This window comes from Hylobates moloch, unplaced genomic scaffold (genome assembly GCF_009828535.3).
Source record: "Hylobates moloch isolate HMO894 unplaced genomic scaffold, HMol_V3 SCAFFOLD_20, whole genome shotgun sequence".
NCBI lineage: Eukaryota > Metazoa > Chordata > Mammalia > Primates > Hylobatidae > Hylobates > Hylobates moloch.
This window is the reverse complement of record NW_026652295.1, coordinates 44,265,899-44,283,627: the sequence shown is the minus strand read 5'-3', so window position 1 is coordinate 44,283,627 and position 17,729 is coordinate 44,265,899. Positions and strand designations below refer to the sequence as shown.

The 17,729-nt window shown below is 41.8% G+C and overlaps 1 protein-coding gene across 13 annotated transcripts in view; it reads left to right on the top strand.

Moving 5' to 3' along the window:
- CLIC5 (chloride intracellular channel 5) overlaps positions 1–17,729 on the top strand; it is a 225,341-nt gene that overhangs the window by 158,247 nt on the left and 49,365 nt on the right. For 12 of the 13 annotated variants that reach the window (XR_009211322.1, XM_058432386.1, XM_058432393.1 and 9 more), the window contains 2 exons: positions 10,312–10,421; positions 16,171–16,296. Coding sequence is in view for 12 of the 13 variants with exons in the window: in XM_058432386.1 (XP_058288369.1) it covers positions 10,312–10,421; positions 16,171–16,296 (236 nt within the window). In the remaining variant the exon portion in view is untranslated. Of the gene's footprint in view, positions 1–8,492; positions 8,577–10,311; positions 10,422–16,170; positions 16,297–17,729 lie in introns of those variants that run through there. The other variant, XM_058432396.1, reaches the window with a different exon arrangement.

Genomic DNA, 17,729 nt, shown 5'->3' with positions numbered 1-17,729 from the left:
TTATTTGAGGCTATAGATTTGTATTGCTCTTTGGTTTCCTGTGTTTTGGTACATTTCTGAGGTGGAAGAATTCCAGATTTCAACCTTCCTGACCCAAGCATTGAGGGCCATAATCAGGTCTAAAGAATGGGATGACAGTACCTTAAAAAGCTGTGAAAATGTTTCCGGATGTTGAGAGAACACAAAGGCTTCAAATAAACTTCAGTAGAAAACTTCCAGGAATCTGTCCCAGACCTGATCCCTCAGCTTCAACCATCTATATTCCTTGGGTTCCAGCCCTTCTCATCTTTGACTCTTGAACTACTTGAAAAAGGTGTTTGGTTGGAGGGTGTTGCTTTTCACAGAAATTCAATGGTCTTATAGAGAACAGACATGCATGTATCTATCATTGTACCAACAGTTAACCAAACATAAGTCACTTTTCCCTCTCTCCCTTCATAGTAAATGCATGACTGACCTAGTTTAGGAACACTTTCCTCTGGCCAATGAACAATAGCTGCAGTTCTTCCTGTATTTACTTTCTTTGTTGAATTTATTGCTTTATACACAAAACCCTGAACACTAGGTACTGTTGAAATTTTGTGCCATCAAAGAGAGGTCTATTGACCCTTCACCAAGGCATAACATTTCATAAATAAGGTATTTAACAAGCTCTTCCTAAATGTTTGTCTTCTGTGGCCATAAAGACAGTAGCTGTAAATGTATATAAAGTAAATACTATATGTTTTATACATATTGTCATCCAATTATATAACTCTGCTACCAATTTGAAGATAAGGGGCCTGAGGCTAAGTGTGTATGTGAGTTGCCTGCTGAGTAACAAACCAGCCCAAAACTTAGTGGTTTTAAACAATGACAACATTTATTTTGCTCAAAAACCTGCATTTGCCCAGGGCTTGGTTAGAATGGCTAATTTTACTTCACTAGATGTCATTTGGGGCAATTCAAAAGCTGGGGGCTGGAATAATCTGAAATCTCATTCATTCTCTTGTCTGGTTGTTGAGGCAATCTGTCATCTGAAAACTTAGCTGAGACTATTAGCTGGAACACTACAGAGAACCTCTTCATGTGCTCTGGGCTTCCTCACAACATGGTGGCTAGGTTCCAGGGGGAAGCATCCCAAAAGAGACAGACAGAGAGAGACAGGCAGAAGCTGTATCACCCTCTATTACCTAATCTCAGAAGTCACACATTGTGTCACTTCTGCCATATTCCATTCATCCGGACAACCACAAAAGCCTGCTCTATTTTAAGAAGAAGTGAAATGTGGACTCCACCTCTAGCTGGGGCTGTGGAAAGTTATGAAGGACATATGGAATTGAAATAGTACTGCAGACATTTTTTCTGCTGGTTGGTGTCAGGGGAGGAATTTGAACCCAGGTCTGCATGAGTCTATACAATGCCCTTAACACTGTACCACAATATTCTGTGAAGTTGAGGACTAAAATCTGCCTCTACTGCAATGGAATTTAGCTGTTAAATATTACACCTGGGCTAGTGAGCAGAAACAGCCAAACTTGGAGGCAGAGAGTGTGGACTTTGGGCTCTCCCAAGGCACGGTGCATGTTTATAATATTAACATATGAGAGCCATTCTGCCTTCCCAAGATTGGTGGGATCATTTGGAAGACATACCAAGGCCATCAAACTTACATTTCTTGAGTACTTACAGGTTTCTGAGAGTAGATAAATAAAACAAATCACTGAGTCACATTCATGCTAATGGAGCATAGCAACTAGATTACTGGAAGGTCAGATCATTTACTTTTGAAAAATAGTAATAGTACAGCATATTGTCTGACTTCTAAGAAAACCTCAAGTATCTAGTAACTGGCAAGATATTTAATTGAAATGAGGCAAATCCTAGAATAACATATGACATTGCAGTGTGATAGGCTAGGAGGTGGAACCAACAAGGTAGACTTGAGCCAAGCAAGCCCTACTGCCTTTCAACATTTTCCCTTGTTTTCTTTCCTTCTCTGACTCTTTTTTTTTTTTTTTTTAAGCTTAGGGTAGGTAGCATGTTTATAGGCCTAGAAGCCAGAGTTATTGCTGACTTGGGAAGGGCAATCATGTTCTCAAGAGAAGAAAAGTTCTCCAAAGAGCACCAAGCATGGAGGGGAAGAGTGGTGAGCTGAGAGGGCAAATGCCAGAAAGAGGAGGATGTCAGCAAGAAGAATAAGGGGTCCACAGGCAGGGCCAGTGCATAATGTGCAGTGCCTACTGCCAAATGAAAATGAGGGACCCTAGCTCCAAAATTATTAAGAATTTCAGGATAGCAACAGCAGAGCATTAAACCAAGTGTGGGGCCCCATGCAACTGCACAGACTGCCTGCCTGTGAAGTTGGCTCCTGCCACCTAAGAGGCACCAAGTGGCAAGGGAGGCTGCAGATGGCTGAGCTTTAAGAAGAAAGGATAATCAAAAGTTTTAGCTATAAGACAAATATCAGGTAGGATGAAGACACAAAGGAAAAAAAAAGGAATTGATTAACCCAGAAAGAGATTGAAAGACAATTTCAGAAGTTGTTAAACAGAAGCAGCGCTGGCAAGAGGTTTAAAAGTAACCCATTCATTTATTCAAATAGTGGGACATGAAAGAATAAGAAAGAAGCCATGTGGGAGTAGAAAGAAGGGGCTGGGAGAAGGGGCAGTGGTGTTCAGTTGGAAAGGGCAGTTCTTTCTCAGAGAGTGTGTGAAGCACGGGAGGGTGAACATACACTCAGTGGCAGATGGACGTAAAGCTCAAGGCAGGCTGAAGGACAGACAGCCCAACGGGCCACAAACACAGTGGCACTGTGCAACATACAAAGTTGTAGGCAGCCTTGGGCCCAAAGCCACCATCAGACCAGGCTAGTTATGCATCAAAGGCACCACTGGATCCTGCTCACTTAGAGGTGTAAACCAAGGAGCCCGCTAAGTCTGGAGCCTACAAGTTCTTTTGGGAGAGGACATGTACACAACTATATTCAATTGTTTACAAAACTATCTGGTGAGCTAAGGTGCAGATGACAGATACTGAATTAATAGGTTACCTGAATCAAGTAAAATATTTAAATATGCCAGGTGTAATGGTTAACTTTATATATCAACTTGGCTGGGCCATAGTGCCCAGATATTGACCAGACATTGGATGCTTCTGTGAAGGTGCCTTTTTTTGGGGGGAGTGACATTAACATTTAAATTGGTGAACTTTGAGTAAAGCAGATTGCCCTTTATAGTGTGGGTGGGCCTCACAGAAAAAAAGACTGACCCCAACCTCTGAAGAAGAGGGAATTCTGCCAGCAGGCTGCCTTTGGACTCGAACTGCGGCTCTTCCCCGGGGCTTCAGCCTGCTGGCCTACCCTGCAGATTCTGAACACACCAAGCCTCCACAACTGTGTGAGCCAGTTCCTTAAAATAAATCTCTCTCTCTTCACACCCCAACTGATATGTATTATATATATGTGTATATATATGTACAGACACATATATATATTGTTATTATAATGTATTCCATAAAAATAAGATGTGTATATGTTTCTGCATATATAGTAGATATAACAGGATGTGTGTGTGTGTGTATATGTACATATGTGTGTGTATATATATATATAAATACACACACACACATACATATTGTGCTGGTTCTGTCTCTGGAGAACTCTGACCAATATACCTAGAATTCTTCATATCAACATTGTACAGGTAGTGGTCTACATAGAGCTGATTCAGCCCATACATTAAACTTTAGATAAATGTTGAAGATCTCTGTAGCCTCAAATGTATACCTGTTACCTGTTTCTTGAATGAAAAATGCCTGGGTGACCCCAGTGAATTAGGCCTTTTGTGGCTTCTGAGAAAGGGAACATTGATTTCTTCAAGGGTAGACCTCTCTATCCTCATGTGGACCACGTACCACCAGGTCCCATCCCTGCTAGTTGAAGTCTTGCCAACCAAATTATCAGAAGGATAGACTGTTTGGTATTAAAAAAAAATAGTCACAACTAGAAATGTTGTCTGACTTACACTAACTAATTAAAAAATGGGCAGCTGGAAATATTATTATAAAGAAAGCTTCTTTGTCTAAACAGTTTAGATGAGTTATTATGTTTAAAGAAAGTCCTCTTCATGTGGCCTTTGCCACTTTGCCACTCTTTTCTAGAGGACAACAGCCAGTGTGGTCTGCTCAGAGCTGAGAGTCAGGAGTTAGAGAGACCTGATTCTGCTATGGGAACTGGCTGTGCTACCATGGGCAATTCACTTAACCTTTCTGGGTCTATTTCTCTACCAGTAAAAAGAAAGAGCTGGCGTATAGCATTCCTGAGGTCAGTTACAGACCTATTGTTGTGTAATTTTTATCTGTACACTTAAAAAAATTATTTAATCACTTGAGTCCTCAGGGACAAGTTTCATGGGCAACAGCAACAAAAAGTGGAAATGTGACGTAAATGGTGACTTAATTATCTTTCTTGAGAAAACTGAGGTTTCTTTCCTAATACTTCATCCAGGACTTAACCTTGCCAGGTTTCTAAAGAAGTCAAAGGTCATAAAAATCTTACATTTTGAAATAACAGATATTTAAGCATCTGATGTAGTCTGGGTCCAATCAGGAGTGAGAAACTACATGGTAAGTTAAACAGGAGAAATTCAACATGAAGTATTAACTAAGATAAAAGAGTAACCATGACATATAAGGAAACTCTCTATGGTACCCTAGGACTGAGGGAGAGGAACCGGGGAAGGACAAACTTAGACGCGGTTCAGAACCTGGCACAGAACTCACTGGTTTGGTCAGGCCAGAGCTGGTCTGGAGTTGCTGAGCAAGCAATAGGCCACTCCCCAGAGTTCAGGCAGGGAGCAGGCAATCAGCATCAGTACAGCGTGCAGCAGGAACGAGGTGTCAGTGGAGAAGAAGGCCTTCAGGACACGTGGGGCTTGCAAAGGGAGTGACGGAGCTGTGTGGACACCCTGGCCATAGGCCAGCTGGACATAGGCTTAATGGGGGCTTTGGTTTCTATGTCAAGAGTGCTGGAAAGGTTATTGCCAGGCTGAGGCTATGAGGTGCCGGGGGGTTGCATGCTGAGCCTATAGCTGGAGCGGCTCCACTGCGTGCCCTCACAGCTACACTGCCCACCCCCAGCCCACACCACAGCCAGCAAGAAATCCTCTTCCTCCTGCAGTGCCCCTCTAGTTCTCCCTGGTGAGAAAGCCTAACTTTGTGCTCACTTTAAAGGAGAAATGTTTAAAGAAATTCCCCCTATTCTCATAGAGCATATATTCAAGGGTGCATTGGAGCTGAAAGGCAATAAATTGATAACTGACACATCTATCAAGCTTCAATGTCATCTGGTCACTTTCTATAATTCCTTCTTGGATCCTCTCTGAATGATTCCTCCCATTTCTGGACTTGGGTACCCTCGAGTGACTTTTGGCCAATTATCAGCTTCCTCTTCGTTATCTGGAGACCAAGTATTACATATCTGGTGTGTTCATGGAATGTCTTAAAACAATGGTTCTCCAATGTTGTTCATGGACTTCTGGGGTCCCTAAGAGGCTTTCAGGGGTTTTAAGAGGTCACAACTAGTTTTAGAGTTATATCAAGATGGTATGCTTCCCTCTCTGGGATTGGTATTTCGTGGGTAAGTTTACTGCTATTTCAGCGCAAATCCAAGCAGTGGTATAAGTGGTACTAGCCAGTCATGCATGTGCAGGAAAAAAAAAAAATAGCCTCAATTATGAATGTCCTTGATGAAGCATTAAAAATTATATAATGTGATTAAATCTCAACCTTTGCATACATGTCTTCTAAACATTCTGGTTGATGAAATGGGAAATGCATATAAGCTCTTTGGCTGCATTCCAAAGTCTGATGGTTGTGGAAGGAAAAGCACTTGTATGATTGAGTTGCCAGCTGAACCAGCTGCCTCCCTCACAAAGCAGTTTTTACTTGAAAGAGCAACTGGCTGACACACCGTGCTTACTCAGACTTAATATTTGTCAGTATTTGCTTCAGCCTGGGAGGCAGAAGTTAGTTGCAGTGAGCTGAGATCGCGCCACTGCATTCCAGCCTGGATGACAGAGCAAGACTCTGTTTCAACAACAACAACAACAAGAAAAGCCCCATATACCCCAACTAAATACCAAGAGATTAAATGTGGAAGCCAACTTCTATCAAGCCAGATGTTAAAGATTTTGTAAAAATATAAAACATTGCCACTTTTACTAAATTTCTTTTGTTTTTAGAAAATATAGTTATTTTATGTTAAGATGTTGTGTATGTTAATGGACACATTTATTATAGCATTTTTCTAAATATTTAAATGTTTTTCAGCTTTAACTTACAACACGGTAAATATCAATAACTATCATCCACATAAACAAAACCTTTCTGGGACCCTCAACAATCTTTAAAAGCATAAAAGAGTTCTAAGACTAAAAAGTTTGAGAACCATGGTCTTAAATTAATCTCCATTTTCCACTTGAATTTACAAAATTGCAGGAAGTTATAGGTGCAGTGGTTGAGGCCAAGAGGAGGTAACTTACCTAAGGTCATTCACATAGTGAAGTAGAGGCAGAGATGGATCTAGAATCACAGTCTCCGGCTAGTGTGCTACATAACTCAGGCTAGCCATGTATGTATGTATGTATGTATTTAGTGTGTATGCATGTATTTTAGGATGCTTTTCAGAATGCCAGTGAGAGAATTTTGAGATCAAGCCACAAAAAGGGAGGGACATCACCCTCCCCTCAGCGTGCATCCATTTAAATAGGCACTGAATATGAAGCAAGTTTCAGGTGCCTGTGCTTGTTGCTGCTGAAGACAAAGTAAATAAAATTTCAACTATGTTTTGAGGGAGCCAAGCTCATCATATATGGAGAGAGATCACATGAAAGGCAATATATAATAGCATATAATATGAAGTATCCAGCATATAACATATGAAGTACAATCATACAGCCTATATAATTACATTATGCTACTACTATTGGTATCACCATATGGAATATTATACATGGCATGATATTTCATAGTAAGTTGTTATATGCACTGTATCTAGGGAACAGGAAGTACTTTAGGATTATAGCTGGCAATTGTGTTCAAAGTAGAATCATGAGCTTGGGAAGCTTGCCATTAGCTGTTTTTATATATATATATATCATCGTCTTTTTGACACTTCCCTGATTGCATTAGTTTCCAAGAAATTGCTATACATAGTATAGCTGATAGCAGCAAAAATGGATTCTCTCACAGTTCTGGAGGCCAGAAGTTCAAAATCAAGGTGTTGGCAGGGCCAGGCTCTCCTTGTCTCTTCTAGCTTTTGGTGTATGCCACCCAGTCCTTGGCGTTCGTTGGCTTGTAGATACATCACTCCAATCATTGCCTTCGTCTTCACATGACTTTGTCCTCTGAATGTCTATGCCCAAATTTCCCTCTTCTTGTAAGGACATCAGTCATGTTTAGAGCCCATTCTAGTACAATATGACCTCGTCTTAAAGTTGATTCTGCCTGCAAGGACTCTGTTTCCCCAATAAGGTCTCATACACACATTCCAAGGGGACATGAATTTGGGGGAACATGATTCAACCTAGGACACTGCTTTTGTGCCGGTCCCTGGCCCCAAGTGCTCAAAATCTCTCTGGAACAAAGTACACCTGGGTTTTCCCTCACACTTTTCAGGGTGTGGGGCCCAACTGAGCCCCACCTGGTTCCTCTCTGTTGATGTTTCAGATGGTCGTCACAGATCATCACATTTAACCCATGCGTTTAACAATTTCTTAGGGCCACAAGGCTGTTGGGGTTTGAAGAGGAATAGAGGAAGCTGAAAGAGGGATACCCAGACAGTGAAAGTAAATAGTAGCACCCTCGCATATTTCTATTGGTCTTTGACAATTTTGTTTACTAAACCTAGAATTATAGTTTAATACAAGATTAATAAGACATAATGAAAATGTAGGGAGCCTATGCTCCTGGCATAGCTGATTGCACATGGACCAGAGGATGTCCATACAATTCAACACCAGCCCTCCCAGCACCTGGGGAGGACCTGTTACCTGGCTGGACCCTCAGGCTGGCTCCAGGCATGCAGCTCAGAGTACTGGATCTCTAGCCAGACCACCTGGGTTCATCCTGGTTTCACCACGATGATAACCTTAGGCCAGTTGTTTCATCTCTCTGTGCCTCCATTTCCACATTTGTAAGAGCTGAAAATATCCCACTTCACAGGCTTCTCATGAGAAATAAACAAGTTAATAACATATGTTAATCCTTTAGAACAATGCCTGACAATATAGATATGTTATTATTAACATTATTATTATATGAATTTTTTATGTAGTTGAGAGATCCACTATTTTGCTAGTCCCTCCTTCAATTCCCTTATCCTCCCACCACCACCATCAGAGGAAAACAGATAACAGTATATGGATCTGGCTTCTGTTTTTGTTTTTGCTTTTTTTTTCAGTTCTCCTCTTGTTACTTCCACCATAAGTGGGCCTGGGGGAATTCTCCCTGTGTCGGGATGTCTTAAAGGACCGAGAACCTGGTACCTGTCAAGTGTTTCTTGAGAAGTTCCTAGGGAACGTACATCATAAACTCAAGTTAGCACCAAGCTATTATTAAATTGATAGCCACCTGTCTGAACATGTTTTATTGGTAACTTTAGCTCCGTGGGCAGGTGTAGTGCCCACACTGTACCCTCCTATCTTTCTCATTTTATATAACGGAGTCCGTGCTTTCTCAAGACTCAGGGGTGGGTCTGTTTGCAGCACTGAGGAAAAGTGAGAACTGAATAGGGAGTGGGGCTTTTGGTGTAGTTAAGAGGGAGGTAAAATAACTGTAATTTCATAGCAATTACGTACAACCAACACTGTCAAAGGTTCCAGTTTTCCATTATAAACCTGAGCCCCTGCTGGGAGCAATTTGCAAGGTAGAAAAAAGCACACAATGAGGTTCTAATGTATGAAAGAAGGCATCGCTGCTTCCCCATCTGAATACCACAGCAAAACAAACGTCAAGGGGGAAAACAGTGTGTTGAGCTTTGGAACGCATTTGTTTTCTGCCTTTCTTTTGAAAAAAAAAACAAAAACAAAAAACTCAGTAAGCCCCTATTCCTGGATGTTGATTGGATTGTTTACAGCTTTGTATGAGTCTTCAGTACCCAGGCCCACACAGGCCCTCCCTGTCAGTGGAATGCCCTGCCAGGCCACCTGCGGGGGCCATGGTTTCCAGGGCAGCCAACATCAGAGTCTGGAGCAAATGGGTTATTTCTTCCTCTAAGTATTATGTTGGGGGCCAATAAACCACCTGATGGAAATGAATTCTACAGAGACCAATTCCCCAACCTTTTTTGTTTGTTGATAGGTTTGCTTGAAATTAATTCTTTATGAAATTAAGGGATCTGCAGTCCACTCAGAAGTGCAGTAAAGATGGACTTGTTTTTCAGACCTAAAAGAGCCTACTATTTTGAGGAAGGGAAATGAAATGGCAGAAGTACAGAACACCCAATAATAATTTTGTTATTTTTACATATGTTCCTGTCTTACCCCCGAGCCCACCCTACAGAAGGCCATAAGCTCCTTGGAGGAATTCAGTTTTGAATCCCCTGGGTAATTTTCTCCAGTGCCTTGCACATAACTGATGGTCAATATGTATTTGTTGAGTAAAAGTGTAATTTAACAAATGAATGGATTATTGACAGTGAAGGCCAAGTACTAGCCAGAACTAAGTGATGTATTGATTAAAGCCTTGAGCTTCCTGATTAGCCTCCATATAGGGAGATGGGATCAAAGTCGAGATATTTATATTCATGACATCCACGTGGACCAAGTACCAAGGGGTGGGGGAGGGTAAACTACAGAGGAACATATTTTGGCTAGGTAGCCGAAGGAAAGCATTTCTAATTGTTAGAGCAATCCTCAGAATGAACTGCTTTGAGAGATATTAATACAAATGACTGGTCAGTGGAGATATTCAAGCAGAAACTAGATGATTACTTGGGGGTGTAGATGTTGGCATTCCAATATCATTTGTGTCAGGCTAAGTGATGTTGCAGGTCTAATTTTACCCCAAGGGTTCTATGATTTCATAAAGTTATGATTCTGCATAATCATCAAGTTCAATTCAAGTATTTATTGAGCCCTTACATGCTGCCAGGAATTGCCCTGCATGGACATTAAGAAGACAAAAATGAATAATATCAGGCTACTGCCCTTTGAAGTTGCTGGGACATGGTTTTAGTAAGGTCTCCTCAGACCTGCATTTGGGTGTTACAATCTTATTTTCCCCTTGCTAATTGCACCTGCCCACTCAGGACACTGGTTCTCTTCTTTCCAGGCTGGAATTGATGGGGAAAGCATCGGCAACTGTCCTTTCTCTCAGCGCCTCTTCATGATCCTCTGGCTGAAAGGAGTCGTGTTCAATGTCACCACTGTGGATCTGAAAAGGTAAAGTACGTTGCATAAATGAGGAGTATGTTTAGCTGCATGAACACAGAAACTTCCATGAAGGAGGGCAAAAGCCTTCTATGGCTCCCAGCAGCCCCCTGCTCACACTTCATTGTCCAGAACTGTGTCTCAGGGTCCAGTCTTAGCTGCAAGAGAGTCTGCAAAGGCAAGTATTTCACTTGGTGCCCAGCACTTCACTGACCCGATTAGCAAGTTTCGATTAGCAAAGAAGAAGCAAGGAATGGACATTGGCATTGCAACTAAGTGTCTGGTGCACAGATGGGCACAGACATCTAAAAACATAGGATTAGTCATTTCAGTAGTACTAAGGCCGTCATCCGTGAGACCCTAGCAGGACTTCAGGTGTGAGAGTCTGAGTCTTCAGAGAGTTGTGATCTAGACCCTTTCCCATGCTATGTTCCCAGCTTTAGAAGTCCTCAGTGTGACAGCTCTAGATTATAGGCTTGGATGAAAAGTAACTACTCTTCTGTTTTTAGAGTGCAGTTTAATGACTTACAAACACCAGGAGCCACACTCTTTTCACTCCTACAGAATGTATTCTGTTTCCTGTCCTCCACCTGTTGTTTAAATGTGGAACAGCTCAAGGCTCACCCTGTAAGTGTTCATCTTCTGCCTCTGTCTTCATCCCTGGTGAGCTTGGCATATTCTCCTTGTTATCTCTATGTGAATTGTTCTACACCCAGAGCCCTGCTATCATCCAGATATTTTCACTTGGATGTTCTGTTATCATATATGTCTAACATTGTATACATCAATTTGTATCCTTTTCCTCTGAGTTGAGCTCTTCTTGAACTCCTTTTTTCTTCTATTTTCTTTTTTTCTTTTTCTTTTTTTTTTTTTTTTTTTTTGAGACAGAGCCTCACTCTGTCACCCAGGCTGGAGTGCAGTAGTACGATCTTAGCTCACTGCAACCTCTGCCTCCTGGGTTTAAGCAATTCTCTGTCTCAGCCTCCTGAGTAGCTGGGATTACAGGAACATGCCACCACGACACGCTAATTTTTGTATTTTTAGTAGAGACGGTGTTTCACCATCTTGTCCAGGCTGGTCTTGAACTTCTGACCTTGTGATCCACCCACCTCGGCCTCCCAAAGTGCTGGGATTACAGATGTGAGCCACTCCTCCTGTCCTTTTTCTTCTATTTTCTAGACACTAAACACTTCCTGCTCCTTTCTATTGCTGCCTGCATTGTTGATCAGTAGCCAAGTCTAGAGCATTCTCCTATTGCACTCTCTCTTCCTCCAAACTCTCTTTTTCATTCTCAAAGCCTACAACTGGTTCAAGTCTCACCACTGCCACCCTAAGAGTCTCATTGTTCTTCAAACTGGTCTTCATTTTTCCAGGTTCACACATTCTCTCTTTTTCTCTCTCTCTGACCCATCCTTTATGTGATTCTAAGGTTATTCTTCCTAAAATAATGTTTTAATCAGGCCACTTTCATGCACAGGAAACCTTTGATGTTTCCCGTTGTCCATGGACTTGATGCATCCGAAGCCCCGATTTGTCTTTTCCTTCATGCTTCCCAACACTCTTTCCCAACACTTCTCACCATGACCTGTCTACTCTGTCAGGCTGGCCTGCCTTCTGCTGTTCTTCTTCCTTCGAGCCTCCATCCCTTGGTAGAGCTGCATCCTCTGTCTAAAACAGGCCATCTCTTCCTTCTTGTCCCTGGCCCCAGGCTCAGCTTCAGCCCCATCCCCTCTGTAAGGCCTTCTCATACCCATCCCGCCACACTCACAAGCACATCTATCAACCCAACCTCCCTCCAGACTCACCCAGCACCTGTTGTCTGTGTTGCCTTGTGTCGTGATTTAGTGTTTCATCAAGTTCTGAGGTCTGCACCCCTAATGCTTTACAACTGGTAAATGCTTTCTCATTAAAAAAAAAAAAAATCACATAATGTATAATCCTATGAAGGAGGTCTTACTTCTCTGTGTTATTTGAGAAATAACTGAGACAGATATATTTAAATGACTCGCCCAAGATGCCAACTAGAAATTAGAGGGGCTAAACCCCATCTGCTTGGTTCGAATACTATGCTCTTCATAATACCTCAGTTATGAAGTTTGTTTCGTCTTTCAAATGAGACCTTCAATCCCTCAAGGACAGACTGGGATCGTGTTTTAAGTTTCTTTGTATCCTCCATAGCAACTAGCTTTTCACAGGTCCTCAACTACTATCTGTCAAATAAATGAACTTGCATCCACTATGCAATTAATGTCTGTGATAACTAAAGACAGCAGCAGACTTCTGAAAAAGCAGCTTCCTTCAGTGGAGAATTGGAGGTGTTTGGATTACCATGTGTGAGAGAGGACATGTATGTTTGCTGGAGAAGAGAGTGAGAGAGGGAACCACCCCTGCCCGCATGCTTCACATGGTTTGGTTCCTCCTTCACATGATCACACCTGGTCCAGCCAACACCCCTTTGACGTAGACCAGGCATGCAGCACCACTCCATTTTTACAGATAAGAAAACTTTCTTACTGTCCCCTCTACCCACGAACACACACATTAATTTCTAAGAAAACTGATTTATTTTCCTGGCACTACACTTTAGTGACTTAATAATCTTGAACTTTTCAGAGCCTCAGTTTCCTCGTCTGTACAATGGAGACAGTGTCTTTTTAATCAATAGGATTATTGTGAGAATTTATCGAGGCAGGCCATGTAAAACATTTGCAATCAGTCCTGTACCTGACTCATAGCAAGAACTCCTTGCATGTTGGCTATTCTTAGAATTATCATTGGGTTCATGGAGTTGGCAATCCAGTAAGGAAAAGAAGACCGATCCTCATTACATAGTTCATAAATCATACCTGGCAATACGTCATCCAATGCTAATGATATGGTCTCAACTATAAATGCTGAAGCGGGGTCAACAAAGACAGAGGGCTGCAACTCTAGCTAAGCATCGGTGGCCATAGGCAGTACTTCCCAAGGGCGTCTGACTCCAGTGGCCACAATTCTCTAGAATCCCAGGAAAAAACCCACCACCACCACCACCACCACACATTTCTGTATCTTTAAGCCACAGAGAGGTGACTGAGAGCACACATGTTGCTGCCTTGTGTCAGCTCTAAAAAACAGGAGCAAATAAAGAATGTCCTTTCATTGTCTAAAATGAGGGACATGCACAAAGTAAACAAAGGGACTAAGTAAATTAGATTTTAAAAATACTTTCCATCTCAGTTGTCTGAGTTCCAAGTGCCTCAGAATGCAGCTGGAGAGTGTGTGTGTTTGGGGAGGGACATGGGAGTAGCACAGTAATTGAAATTCTTCTCTTCCCCTCCCAAACTGATTACGCCAGGAATTTGTTTCATTACAGACTCCTCTATCCCTACTGTTTACTTTTTTACAGTTTCTGCGTTTAATGTTTTCCACTCCCAACTCCCACAAGAAATGTGGCATTCTCAGAGAGAGCATTTGGGGTGAATCCCAGCCCTGTCTTGGAAGTCGCCACCATTTTCCCTCCTCTTCCCTACATTTTTTTTGGTGTAACCCTCCCCTTTCCCATTTTCCCCAATCTGCCAACCCTTCTTCCCCCTCATTTTGCTCCATTCTTGCTCTTGCATTCTGACCAGCTGGTGCAGACACAGAAGCACACTCCTGGATATTAACAGGACCTAGCCGTGTCAAACACAAGGCCACTTTCCTTTCCACTTCACTTGGCCTTCCTGCAGGTAGTCAGTGTGCTCCCCAGTGCACGCCAGAAATGCCACTTAGCACTGCTGTGGGCTAAGTGCAGAAAGTTCAATTAATTGTTCAGTTAATTAATTGTTCATTCATTCAATTGGGACTGCGTTCCAGAATTTCACCCACTTCTCCATCATCTAGGCCTTTCTTTCAGGATAATTTAGGACTTTTGGGTCTCCTCTTTCCCAGTGGGGAGAAATGTACTGTTGCTTTGGTTATCTTGGATTTCTTTAAGTGTCTGACCCAGAAACTAACAGGCACACCAAAGAGCTTTCTGTCTTCTTAGGGACCAAATTTGCTGCCTATTACATATATATGTATGTGTTACCAAAAGATCCTACTGGGCCCAGCAAAGTTTGCTATAAAAAGAAATAACTTTCATAAATCAAGTGATATATTTGAATCCCATCACAAAGCAGAAGTTGCATTTACTTAGAAAATAAGTTGTTTTTAACTTAAGATAACATTTAAGTAACCCCATAATTTTTAAAAATAGGCACAATTTCTGACTCCTAGGAGATTTTTGATTTATGTATGTTGAACAGAATTTTTAAAATTTAAAGAAAAATAACTTCTTTCTAGTAAATCTAGTAAATGTTCTCAAAATAAGTCATATTTTGAGAACAGTAGATGCTTGAATTAAGTTAAAATACTGTGAAAGGTAGACTATGGTGGAGCATGAATACTGTAGCAGTGGAGTTGCCTACTGGTTCTCCCCACATTTAACTGAAGCCAAAAGCCTTCATAACTGCATTGAAGTTTTTACCAATTTGAGACCAACATTTGATTTCTACTTTTGCAGCTAAAATCACTCATTTTTAAATTTAAAATGTATGAGTTTTTATTGCTGTTGCATTTGAGACCGAGTCTCACTCTGTCCCCCAGACTGGAGTGCAGTGGTGCCATCAACGGCTCACAACTGCCTCGAACTCCTGGGCTCAAGCAATCTTCCTGCTTCAGTCTCCCAAGTAGCTGGGACTGCAAGCACATGCCTCCATGCCCAGAAAATTTTTGTGGTTATTTCTTGTAAAGATGGGGGTCTCGCTATGTTGCCTAGGCTGGTCTCGAACTCCTGGGCTCAAGCGATCCTCCCACCTCAGCCTCCCAATGTGGTGGGATTACAGGCATGAGCCACTGTAGCTGAATCAAAAATGCATGCTTTATTCATGTAGCCATTAAAAATATGTATCTACTGAGGGCCTCCTATATGCCAGGCATGGTTCTGGGTCCTTTCCCTCATGGAGCTTGAATCGTAAGGCTTTCAGGTATCTTCTTACTCACCAGTAGGAGGTTCTTGGTTCAGAATCTTTGGTAATAGCCTACCTGGTGTTTGTGGAGGAATAATCTTAGCAATAAGAAGACTTTTGAAAACGTCTTCATTTGATAGTTTTGTTTTCAATCTAATAGTTTGTTTATTTTCCTGGCTACCTAAAGGCCATATCAGGGGCTGTTTATAAGTCAAAAAAAGTATTTGTTGAGTGTGACAAAAGGCTGACCAATGTTAGACATTAGTTATTAGATATTAAAATATAAGTTACACACAATAGAAGCATCTAACTTGAACAAATGGCCCAAACTCCCAATTTTTTGTATCTGGAGATATTTATTAGGAGAAAAGTATGATCTAATTCATTAATTTTTAAAGTATGGAATTATGTGTAGCACATTTTTGTTGGGCAGATTGGTGAAAGAGCTTTTAAAAGCAAAACCCCACCTCTCCCCTGGGTAATTAAAGCTTGCATCTGACTTAGATAGTCACCTGGATTCTCTCCATTTTTTCAATTCTTTCATTTTTTCAACTCCTTCATCTTGACTTGTTCCTCTCTCGGTGACTCCACTGGACATACTTCCTGGGTCACACCACATTTTTTCAGAACTTTCTCCAACCTCCGCTGCCCTACACTGCATACCATAAATCTGTTTCACCTGACAGGCATGTTGGCTAGCACAGGGCATCTCAGTTACAATCAATCTTAGGTTTCCCGGAACAGGAAGCACCCTGCTGTAAGCCAACACCTGAATCTTGCTCTCTCTACAGAAAGCCAGCTGACCTGCACAACCTAGCCCCCGGCACGCACCCGCCCTTCCTGACCTTCAATGGGGACGTGAAGACAGACGTCAATAAGATCGAGGAGTTCCTGGAGGAGACCTTGACCCCTGAAAAGTAAGGATCTGCTTCTTTCTGGGGCTGTTGAATGGGAAAGGTTCATGCTGGATCTATAAAGGCCTGGTGTTAACTTTGAGCAGATGTGTTTCCCAAGGAACCTCACCAGTCCAGAAAACAGGACCCTCTCTTCAAAGAGAGAGCCTATGACCCCCAAAGGGCTGCCAATCTCAAAACCACTCCACAAAATCCACTCAAGAGTAGATATGGCCTATGAACAAGAGCCAGTCACTCCTACCTACACAGAGTGATTTTAGGAGCCCTAGGATACCACGCCTCCCTTTCCCCAGTATGTCCCTTCTCTCCAGCTCACTTTGCTTGGAAGACGTTGAAGTGATGGCAAAGTTTCCTTCATTTCAGAACTAGAGCTGAAAGGCTGACAGAATGAAAATAAGTCAGGAAAGGGTAACTCAGTGACTTAAAACAACATGCAGGGTCTTAAACCTGACCAAATCTGGTCTGACTCCACAATTAAACAGATGAAAAAAATCAACTAAAAGCAGCAGCTCCTCTTCTGCAAACAGGTTCAGGGAGAGTGTAGACCAGAGAGCTATAAGTTCTTGTTGGGTGACACGTTGCTACTGATGGAAAAGAGCAGTAAAAAGAAGACAGATGGCTTCTAAAGTTTACTCAAGCTAGACTTGTTCATTAAAGAATACTGTTATCAAGGATTAAAACAATCACAATTTTTGAAAAAACTAGAAAAACAATATTACATATAGAGTGAGGCATGAACTTTATCCTGTAGGGTATTATCCTGTAGTGAGTCCTGTGGGGTATTCTGAAAGAGATTAAGCACAGGAGGTGGGGAGTCCGTTTTAAGACCTACTTTAGAGGTTGAGGGAAGTCAGTATCCTAGAGGACCGTGAAGCTGGAGATAGAGGAATTAATTCCGGGGAGCCATTGGTGACTGTCCAGGCAGGACAGAATGAAGGGCTAAGCCAAGACAGGGCAGGAGAATCGGGGGAGAAGAGTAGGAAGGGTTCGGGACATACTGAGTAAGTAAAGTTAGTGAGATTTGACTACTAAAAACCACCATCCTGCATTTATTTTAAAGTTTTATTTATTCATCAACACTTTTATAGCCTTCATTTTGTGTCAGGCACCATTCGCAACACTTAGCTAATATGATTCATTTCATCCTTCGATCATCCTAGGTACTATCATTAACCTCATTTCACAGTCAGTACAGGGAGAGAGTAAGTCACTTACCCAAGGTCGCACATCTAGTGAATTGCTGTTAAAAAATTAAAACTGCCAGTCAAGCTCCAAATAAGCCTTAAACAATCATACATTCTTCCTTAAAAATATTCTTTGTCATCCATATTCAGACAGCTTATTTGCACACTGAGAGTGAAAAAGCCACCTCAAGCCCATTGGAAGCAGCTGAGTATAGACTTTAAATAAGTGCATTAATTAAATCAGTAGGACAG